At 39.9% G+C, this 10993-nt stretch overlaps 3 protein-coding genes across 3 annotated transcripts; all 3 read left to right on the top strand.

Annotated features, from left to right (window-relative positions):
- Positions 1-1008: 1008 nt before the first annotated feature.
- Positions 1009-2586, top strand: LOC306764604 (beta-crystallin B3-like; the record flags this gene model as incomplete). Its single annotated transcript, XM_079251785.1, has 5 exons — positions 1009-1092; positions 1562-1680; positions 1762-1894; positions 2053-2195; positions 2331-2586. The coding sequence occupies exons 1-5, from the start codon at positions 1018-1020 to the stop codon at positions 2584-2586; spliced, it is 726 nt and encodes a 241-aa protein (XP_079107911.1). The 5' UTR covers positions 1009-1017.
- A 3484-nt stretch (positions 2587-6070) lies between these two features.
- Positions 6071-7932, top strand: crybb2 (crystallin, beta B2; the record flags this gene model as incomplete). The annotated part of the gene is made up of 6 exons (XM_079251786.1): positions 6071-6087; positions 6394-6481; positions 6930-7048; positions 7269-7401; positions 7505-7647; positions 7764-7932. Exons 2-6 carry the CDS (start codon positions 6419-6421, stop codon positions 7930-7932), a joined length of 627 nt encoding a protein of 208 aa, XP_079107912.1. The 5' UTR covers positions 6071-6087; positions 6394-6418.
- A 386-nt stretch (positions 7933-8318) lies between these two features.
- Positions 8319-10705, top strand: ctu1 (cytosolic thiouridylase subunit 1 homolog (S. pombe)). The gene is made up of 3 exons (XM_079250660.1): positions 8319-8454; positions 9162-9662; positions 9750-10705. The coding sequence occupies exons 2-3, from the start codon at positions 9167-9169 to the stop codon at positions 10283-10285; spliced, it is 1032 nt and encodes a 343-aa protein (XP_079106786.1). The 5' UTR covers positions 8319-8454; positions 9162-9166; the 3' UTR covers positions 10286-10705.
- The last annotated feature ends 288 nt before the right edge of the window (positions 10706-10993 follow it).

Below are 10993 nucleotides of genomic sequence, written 5' to 3'. Positions count from 1 at the left end.
TATATTGCACTGTGTTGTATTGGCCAGTGTCCGAAAGTGAATAAATTCTTAATAAAAAAAAATAAAAAAAATCTACTTGACTTGATTTACAGCCTCCAGTCATTCTTTTTCCTTTAGAGAGTTAAACATTTTATTTGAACAGGTCAATAAGTCCTACATTGCCCAGCAAGAGCTAAAAGAAACATTTCGAAGGATCTTATGAAGTCAGTGGACTGCTGTGTGAAGTATGTTAAGTCTTATTGTAAAGAGAAATGACTGCATGGTTTGAGATTTATTGTGAGTTTCAGACTACACAATAAATCTCATGGTTTGAGATTTATTGTGTAGTCTGAGAGGCTGTGTATTCGTGTGTGTGTGTGTGTTTGTGCGTTTGTGCTTGTGCTTGTGCTGAGCAGGCCTGTTTGCTGAATCCTCTTGGCTCTCTCTCCCTGTGCCCGCACATAGCGCTCACTGGCAGCCAGGCGGATGGGCAGGGCAGCCTGTGCCAACACAGCTGCCTATTGAGAGGCAGCGTTACGGACACAATGTGAGCGACAGACTTGCTGTATCAACAGCTCCCCCTTTTCTGCTGTTGTGGCCAGAAATAAACCATAAATACCCCCCCTGTCCCTGCCCTCTAATGGCTCAACCACTCCAAACACCCAGAGGGACTCTACCACTTCTTAGCAGGCATACCCAGGTAAAAGCCTCATTCTGGATGCATAGGAATCAATTACAGTGTGTTTTAACTCCAGTGGAGTTAGATGATTCTGCAACAGTGAAGAACCATGTTTGGAAGTTTTCGGTATCGTGGGTAATTATGGACGCTTATGAGAGATGTTTAAATTGTTGGATTTATGGCTGTTTGATGAATCGGTGTTTCATGTCCAAATGAATCCTTATCTGAGTTGAATTTGCACTTTGGACAGCTTTCCTATCCCATTTGTCCATGTATACATGTATTGATGGTGCTTTGTGTGTGTGTGTGTGTGTCTGTGTGCTGCTGCAAAAAAAGTGGAGTAGCAGTGGATCAGGAGGATGTCGGAGCAGCAGAGTGCCCCGGAGCAGCTGGCTGCTGGGAAGAGCCAGGGTGGAGCAGGAGCTACATATAAGGTGCTCTAACAAACTTCTAAAGGAAGAAAACCTGATTTGTTCATTCATTCATTATCTGTACTGTTTAGTCCGATTAAGGGTTGCACGATTAAGGGTTGCAGGGAAGCTGGATACTATCCAAGTGTTTGGGCTCGAGGCGGGGTACACCCTGGACGGGTTGCCAGTCCATCACTGGGCTGAAAACCTGATTTGTTAAGAGAAAAAATGCACTTACATTCTGAAGTATACAAACAGGAAGTTATACAAAAGTTGCATCTGTTGGTAAAAAAAAAAAAATCTAAAATTAATGCAACAACCATTTTTTTGTTTTTGTTTTAGTTTAGGTCTTTTCTTGTATTTTTTTTAAAACTGAATTTCACTCTTTCTATTGGCACACTTGTATTCCATTATAAACCACTTAATCTAGACCTTTCTGTGTCATCTCAGGGGAACTACTTCAGTAAAATGCTGGTTTCTGTCTGTGATCCAGGTGGTGCTTTTTGAGTTTGAAAACTTTCAGGGCTGCAAGGCGGAGTTCTCTGCAGAATGTAAAGATGTGACAGAAAAGGGGCTAGAGAAAGTCGGCTCTTTGATTGTTGACTCCGGACCGTAAGTAAAGTCGCTTGCAGTCTCTATTAATGTTTTGTGACGTTGGTCGTGTTGGTGAAGCAAAGCTCTTCTCCCTTTCAGCTGGGTGGGGTATGATCGACATGGGTTCACTGGAGAGCAGTTTATTCTGGAGAAGGGAGAATATCCACGCTGGGACACCTGGACCAATAGTCAGAGCAGCTACTCCCTCTTGTCTCTAAGGCCACTTAAAGTGGTGGGTGTTTTCTCCAACTGCAAAACTGATTCTTGTAGTTGTGCGGATGTTATTTCAGTGTGTGACCTCAATTAACTTAGTCACTGGTTTCCTTAGTTAACATCAGCTGGGGAAATTTGAAGATCTGGGAAGTATCTGTGCCTGTTTCTCTTTTGTAGGACAGTGCTGAACACAAGCTACACCTGTATGAGAACCCTGGATTTACTGGCAGAAAGATGGAGATTGTTGATGATGATGTGCCAAGTTTGTGGGGCCATGGTTTTCAGGATCGTGTAGCAAGTGTCAAGGCTCTTAACGGAACGTAAGGTTCCTCCTTTATCCTTATTACAACTATGTCTCACATTGCTCCTGGTAATTCTTTTAAACTTTTCACTTTAAATATTTTGTTGCCAAAGTTTGAGGGTTTTCTCACAGTGCCTGTATCCCTTTCTTCCAGATGGGTTGGCTACATGTACCCAGGCTACAGGGGTCAGCAGTTTATCTTTGAGCGAGGGGATTTCAAGCACTGGAACGACTGGGAGGCCCCCGCGCCCCAGATCCAATCTGTCCGACGTGTGCGGGACATGCAGTGGCACCAGAGGGGCTGTTTCATTGTTCCTGACCCTGCTCCAGCTCCCGCTCCTGGTCCTGTCCCAGACCCTGATCCAGCCCCTGCACCTCCTGCCCCTCCTACTACAGCTGGGGCCAGCTGAGCAGGATTCTCACCTGCCTCCCAACCCCCACACTGCCCATAGTGCCTGCCCTCTGCCTTAACCTAACCATGGCAAAAGCTGCTTGTGCCCAGTGACGAGTGCCATGTATATTTCAGTGGCAAATAAAGGTTGTTTGATCTGGAGTTTGTTGTTGATGTTATACTTGTACCTTAAGGTGGGAAATGCTTATCGAAGATTTGAAGAAACCACAGTCACAGATGTAAAACTGACCTCCATGTGGAAAAATGTAGCTTGCATTTGGCAGACAATTTTTCCTCAAGATTAACTGCAGATAAACTGAATTTACTTTTGAGTCATGTGTGCTGCTTTCAGTGACTGTGTTTTCTTATTTTAATCATCTCAAAACCTCATCCAGCATTAGAAACCCATGACTGATTCAGTGAATATGTGGATATGCATCTGCTAAACAAGAATGGAAATGATGTCATGCTGTATGTATGCTTGCTATTAAAACAGAATGCACTGCATCCCCTTCAATAGTCATCATTTTATAGTTAACGATTCTCATGTGGTCACAGGAAAACCTGAGAGATGTAATGTAATGTAATGCTGTGCAACTAATCAAATGCACATTCAAAGCTCAAGCTTACATTTATGGAAAAACAAGTCTGCTTTTAATCAGTCATGATCTGTGCTGTGGAATCTTAGTGGATTTCACATGCAGATATAAAAGTGAACTCGCAGGCCTGTAGAGCTTTAGTATTTTTTCTCCAAACTTTTCCATTACAGCAGAATATTATCTACTTTACATTTTCTGATGTCATTCATGAAGGATAGAAAAGGTAAAATATCATGACCCATAGCAAACTTCCAAATATAGGATGTAGCCAGTCAACTGATTAGTGTATCTCTAATACTCTGTCAGAGTACAATCCCCAGCTGGTCACCTTTCCATAAATAAATATGAGGTTTTCACTGTAGCATAAATCTTTCTTAACCATTAAAGGCCCAACCCATGAAAAAAATGTTTTAATTATGAGGGGTTTATTTGCTCCTTTAACAAAGTGTAGAATAAATAAATAAATAACAAAACTTTTTAGATAATTTATAACTATGTGTTATGTAAAAAAGAATAAAAAACTTAAGGTGTAATCTAATGCTTTATGGCATCCATTAAAGCACAGAAGATTAATCAGATTGTGTTTTACAGGATTTTGAAGTTGTTTTTTTATTTTATTTTTAATTTTTTTTATGGGATTTTTTTTTTTTTTTTTTTTATCATAAAATGATGCCAAGTGTCTCAGAAACTTGATGTGTCATATATGTACCACTGGGCTCTAATGGGTTCCTTTTGTTGTATGTAAGACATACACTAAAATGTTGCAATGCAATGTGAAGCTAGAAAGCTTTGCGGTTCCCCAAATTCTTCAACTATGATACACAAACAGTTGTAAATGTGTCCTTGGATTACTTTCAGTTTAATTACTTTTAGGAAGGAGCATTTGCATAAACACAGCTCTTCTCTTTCACAAAACAGCATTAATATTTAACCAGTGATCTCTTACACATCTAATATAGACTCATGCAAAGCAGAAAACTACCTCTGCTCAGCAATACGTCCCAAATCAGAGTTTTCCAGAATTCCCACTGTGTGTCAGAATAAACGGTCAGATTTATTCTGTTCATGCAGCAGTACTTTATAACACTGTTTACTGCCAGAGTGTTTCATCATCACTCAGTGTATCATCTTGGTGTTTTCAACATCCCAGCACAGCAAAGAATATTAAAAATACTAAACTTGCCTTTGCACAAAACTACTTCATGTAGTGATATTTATAGACATCTCCACCCAAATCAAACCTCCATGAACGAAGACCAATATAGTCACAAGTCATCTTTTTTTTTAAATTCTGTGATACTAGCATGATTATTAAAGACAAGATTTGCTCTATGAAGAGCTTCTAAGTTGCCTGCTTATGGTATCAGTTCTGCAACGATAATGATTAGTAATATAAAGTTTCCACTTACACTCCTGTCAGTAAATGTAAACAACTCAAATTTTTTAAAAAGTGACCCATCACAATCATATCTAAGGGCCGGTCAAAAGGTTAATTAACATATATACTATTCAATATGTTTTATAAATATAGTAACATAATGGTGGAAGCATAATCTCATAAATATAAACATGTAAATTATAATAGAATTAGTTTTGAAATTAAGAATTTCACCACCTTGCCACATCAAATCTATAATCTCAAAGAGTAGATTTGTTATCAGTAGTGACCTTACCTTTAAGCTTACTGTATTTAAGTGGTGTGTGTATAGTTTAAATGCGTAAATTTACAGTATAATATAAAGATGAACAAGTCAATGTTCAAATGAAATGTGCACACCAACATAAACTCAAATTAAAATGTGACATCTTGCTGCAGTACTGAAAGTGGTATACAGTTCCTATGTTTGTGAAGAAATGAATAAAAACTTCAACATTTTATTGAAGTCACAAGACCAAAATATAGAAATATTTAAGAATTGGAGTTAGGCAGAGATGTCGAAGGGCTAGATTGTATTGAATAATCATTCACCCGAGCATATTTTACAGACACAGTGAGTTTGTTACTTTAGTCCAGGAAAACCCAGCCTTGAGGTTGACCTCTTCCCAACTGTAAAAGATAAAATGGAATTGATTAATGTTAAAAGAAAGAAGTAAAAATTCACAAGCACATGTTTGTGTTTATTTATGGGACTCCTTGCGACATCTAACAGCAAAACATATTAAGTGCATAATAATCTATGTAGACTTTCTTTGTGGTAATTGCTAAGTGAAACATCTAGATATATCAGTAAAAATACAAACAATAAGACATTATTTAGAATTGTTGCATGGAAAGAAGTACAATGGTGCTTTAAAAGAAAACATTCAAGTGTGAGGATCTTAAATAAAATTTCCAACAGTACATAGAGTACTTCTAATGTGTGGTTTCCTTCTGTTGGCAGGCAACAGAAAGCATGTTTGGTCAACAGGTTTATTTTAGGCATCCTGCCTTTATGTCCCCTATCTATTCATTAAATTGCTCACATTGACCAATAAACTATGTTTTTCTAATTTCCAAAATAAAATATAAACAAACTTTCAGGTGTAGAAACATTCAACAGTATTTCTACTGTTCTTCATCCCAGTCCTAACCTCTACAGCTCTGTAAAACCCATCTTTCACAATCCTTCTCTCTCCCACTCACTCTCTCTCATTGTAGGTGTGGGACTCTTGGCACTGTTTGTGCTGAATCATGTGGATATCAAACAATGAAAGGCTGGACAAAACTGACAACTAATGAAATAACTGTGGGAGTGTGACACCCTGGGGTGGGGGGAGGCTGCATGGTGACCCCTCATTTCAGTCTGCTGGGCCTATGGCAGGCCGATCTGCTGGCTAGCTTGGACACTGTGGGTACTGTTGGCAAAGTTTCCACCCCTGGGCGTCCCGTATATATTGAGCTCACCGTGCCATCACAAACACACTGGCACAGACAGGTACTGGTAAGGGGTTCATGTCCGTCATGCTATTTTATAAAGTTTTGATTATTTTTTAATCAGTATTTGTCTTCTTTTTGTTGCTATGCTTTTAATTAAGTATAATTAATTATAGAAATTCATTCAGCATTGCTGTGATTCTGAAAGCTGATATTGTTTTGGAAGAAGGAGGAAAAACAAGTACATCTGTGTGGAAAAATAACAGAAACCAAAAACCATTAAAATGTGATTAAGGCCCTTTAAAAACCTTTAAAATTCATAAACATTTTCAACTAAATCTGTAGTTATACTTTTGTTCACCTTTCTTCTCAGTTTTATCTTTGCCAATCCATTCATTATGGCCACAGACCACCAGATCCCTGCATCCAAGCAGCAGCAGCCAGGCACCAGTGCTTTTAAGGTAAGCTCAAATGCCACCAAAGTCAAAACAATCACATTTTACTACTTTTAGAGAAAGCCCTAGTGCACCACCCATTTGGACTCACAGCAGACTTACATCAGATTGTTACACAATGGCAGTTCAAAAATGGTTCTCTCCAGGTACTCTAGCTTCCTCCCACTGTTCAAGGACGTGCATGTTAGATTATTTGGTTACTCTAAATTGTCCCTAGGAGTGAGTGTGAGCATGAATGGTTTTTTTTTTGTCTGTGTGTGCCACTGTGATGGACTGGCAACCTGTCCAGGGAGTGCCCTGCCTCTTGCCCTATGATTGCAGGAATAGGCTCCAGCTTCCCCGCAACCCTTTATTTGACAAGTGGTTAAGAAACTGACTGACTGACAGTTCAAAAATATGCTTGGGGCTCTTTCAGTGAGATTAAAACAAGTCTTCTCTCTTTCTTGGTGCACAGCTGGTTATCTATGAGCAGGAAAACTTCCAGGGACCCTGTCATGAGCTGACTGGCCCCTGTAACAACCTCCAGGAAGCAGGCGTGAAGAAAGTGGGCTCCATACTGGTGCTGTGTGGACCGTGAGTGTGGGTCAGAGACAGACAGAACACTGAAAAAATTATTGATAGCCCAAGGTAGACGAAGAGGGACAGGTTCTGTGAGTGAGCATGAAGTGGCGAAGAGAAAAATAGACAGAGAAAGTAATCAATGTGTGCCGAACAGATTACATTAGTTGTTCCTCCAGTTTGCCTCAGCACCAACCACAATCATCTATCTTTTGTTTTTGCTCTGGTTTGTCAGATGGGTGGGATACGAACAGGCCAACTGCAAGGGGGAGCAATTTGTGTTTGAGAAGGGGGAGTATCCTCGCTGGGATTCCTGGACCAACAGCAGGCGTAGTGACACCCTTGTTGCATTCCGCCCGATTAAAGTGGTGAGAAAGACCACTTTTTTTTACTAATTCAACCCATCTCCCACTGATCAAGCTTTTTCTTTGTTTACAGCTCCTTTTTTATTGGCTTATTGTTCTCTCTCAGGACAGCCAGGAGCACAAGATTGTTCTTTACGAAAACCCCAGCTTTGCAGGGAAGAAGATAGAAATCATAGATGATGATGTACCCAGCTTTCATGCACACGGCTACCAGGAGAAGGTCTCCTCTGTTCGTGTCCAGAGTGGCACGTGAGTCCCTTCTTCCAGCAAAAGTTGTATGATTAGGAAAATGCTCCAACATATCTCCTGTAATCGTTCATTCTCTTCTAAGATCTCTTTTCTCTCTCTGTGCTCCTTTGCACCAGTTGGGTGGGCTATCAGTACCCAGGATACAGAGGCTTTCAGTACCTGTTTGAAAAGGGGGAGTATAAGGACAGCACCGAGTTTGGAGCCCAGATTCCTCAGATCCAGTCAGTTCGGCGCATCAGAGACATGCAGTGGCATCAGAGGGGTGCTTTTCACCCTGTCAACTAAAGCTTGTGACTCTTTCCTGTCATGAAACCTGACCACAGCAACCTTGATCCTTTCCAGCAGTATTCCCTTGCCTTTCAGTTACACCATACAGCACTTTGATATCTATTGTAGCTGTTGCAGTAGTGACACTCTTTAAAGCAAACTAATAAATACTTGTTGCTTAACATTTCACTTGGTTATTTGTTTTATTTATGTTTGGTTCGCTTTACAAGTTATTTAGACTCCAAATGTTACTAGATTGTTTTTGTTGGTTTTAGTATGTAAACGATTTGCATCAAATGGAGTAACGCAAGTATATTGCAGCAGAAGTTCGTATGCAGAGACCAATTTAGGGCAATAAGTGGCGCTGTCGGATTTTACAGCTACCGCCGTGACTTCCGGTTTCCCGCTGAGGAAGAACTACCAAAACATGATGTAACCGCATGTTGCTAAAGTTGTTTTAGTACTAAGAATCACATTTTTTCCGAAGTTTTTCGGCACCGTCACAGCTTCAGATCGGATCTCGGTTCGTCTGAAACATTGGTATGTAGATTTGACTTAATGTGGAGGTTTCAGGTCAACGTCACAAGTCTAAACCTGCTCGATGTAATCTGGGTCGTGGTTAATAGACCACTTTTTTTTCGTTTTTGTGCCCGGCTTGCCTTCAAGTCATATTATTTAACTAATTTAGCAAAGTGTTTAGTCAAGCTACTTGTCCGAGAGACTTTATAAGTATTGTTAGTTATAACGTGGTTAGTTATCTAATAAGCATAGTGGAACACTGCAATCCTAAATCTGTGGTGCAATGCGTTGTGGGTTGTTAGTGAAATTAGCATTTAAAACCCAAATTATTTTGATTAAAAGAAATTATATTCTATAATTTTGTTTGTGACGTATTGGTCACTATATTTGCCATCAATATAAAATAGTGGAATAGTGTGAACCTCATTTTTATTAGTTTCATTATCATTTTCTTGAATAGGTAATGTTTACCCTTTCTAAGAGTCCTCACCACCATTTTTAAAAAAAAAAAAAAAATAGAAGTTAAGAGATTTAAGGGTTTATTTCACCAAAATAATCATTTCAAGTCACCATTAAGGCATTTGGAAATTAAAAGGGGGTAACATGATATTTAAATTAGATTTTTGCAGAACCAGGGCTTACATGTTGATATGTTCAGAAATATTTCTGAGAATATTCTAAATCTAAATATTAAATATTGTTCTTTTCACATATTTATATGTTAACAGTCAAGATGCCTGTTCTATGCACCAACTGCACTGAGAAACGTGCTGTCCTGAAGCGGCCAAAAACCAGCCATTCGCTGTGCAAGAAGTGCTTCTTTTGGGCCTTTGAGGAGGAAGTACATCAGACCATCATGGCAGCAAAGCTTTTCAAACCAGGAGAGATTGTGGGAATCGCTGCCTCCGGAGGAAAGGACTCCACTGTGCTCGCACATGTCATGAAACTCCTGAATGAGCGTTACAACTACGGCCTTGAACTACTACTTATCTCTGTGGATGAGGGCATCACTGGTTACAGAGACGACTCTTTGGAGACAGTGAAGAGGAATCAGGAACAGTATGAGCTGCCGCTGAAGATTGTGTCATACGAGGAGCTGTATGGCTGGACTATGGATGCCATAGTGAAGCAGGTGGGACTGAAAAATAACTGCACCTTCTGTGGAGTTTTCAGAAGGCAGGCATTGGACCGAGGTGCTACCATGCTTAAAGTGGATAAGATATGTACAGGTAATCTCAAATTGTTCTAAAAGTTTGAACATGTGAGTAATCTCTTGAATTAACTGAATGTGTTTGTGCTTTTTAATTCCTCCATAGGTCACAATGCTGATGATGTGGCAGAAACTGTTTTGATGAATGTCTTGCGAGGGGATATAGCACGTCTGCGTCGCTGCACTGCCATCTCTACAGCCAGTGAGGGTGAAGGGGTTATCCCGCGCTGCAAGCCCCTTAAATATGCTTATGAAAAAGAGATTGTTATGTATGCATATTTTAAGAAGTTAGACTACTTTTCCACTGAATGCATTTACTCTCCTAATGCTTATCGGGGCTATGCGAGAACCTTTCTGAAGGACCTGGAGAGTATTAGGCCTAGTTCCATAATGGACATCATCCACTCTGGTGAGAACTTGTCTGTGCGTGAAGGGGTGAAGATGCCTGTTCAGGGAACCTGCAGCCGCTGTGGCTACATATCCAGCCAAGCACTGTGCAAGTCGTGCGTGCTGCTGGAGGGACTGAATCGAGGTCTGCCGAAGCTGGGTATTGGCAAGCACCACCGCCTTCATGATAAAATCCTCTCTCAGCAGCCCCTAACGGAGAAGGAAGAGAGAAAGCTTAAAACGGTCGACTTTTGATGATGGTTATTAGGCACACAACAATCAAGAAGCAGAATGAAATTTTATTGTTAACTACAGTTGTTTCGTATCATCGTACATTTGTTTATTTTTTTGCCATCTGTATACATTTTTATTTGAAAATATTTCATTATTCCAAAGATGTCATTAGGAAGGTAAAGATTAGAAATTGTACAGTTCAATGTGTTATTAAATATGCTAAATTCTGTTGAGTATTTTTTCTCAGGTTCAGTGATTGTGTGAATGTCGGTGGAATTATCAATAAAACATTATTTAGCACAAATATATCTTTAAAACGTCCATCATTGTTTTGATTTCGTCTCCACCCCAACCAGTTTAGGCAGATGGCTGCCCTCCCTGAGCCGGGTTCAGCCGGAGGTTTTCTTCCTGTTAAATGGGAGTTTTTTCCTTCCCACTGTCGCCGCGTGCATGCTCAGGATGGGGGATTGGATCGAAGTCATGACTCGATGCAATCAGTTGGTTTCTATTATTGGATATGTATGAATTGGCTCGAAATGATGTGTATGTTGATTCGTGTATGTGAAGTGCCCTGTGACAACATTGTTGTGAAGTGGCGCTATACAAATAAAGTTGAATGATTATTTAGTATGGTTAAATCATTCGCGTATTTTTATTTAGTCTTTTGTCAAAAATGGAAGTAATTTGACATCTTTTGACCTCGGAGCGAAATAAATTCAAACACGTCAT

The sequence above is a fragment of the Telmatherina bonti genome, assembly GCF_933228915.1.
Source record: "Telmatherina bonti genome assembly, chromosome: 13".
In the NCBI taxonomy this organism is placed as follows: Eukaryota; Metazoa; Chordata; class Actinopteri; order Atheriniformes; family Telmatherinidae; genus Telmatherina; species Telmatherina bonti.
Note: the sequence above shows the minus strand (reverse complement) of the source record. Positions and strands in the feature narration are given on the sequence as shown.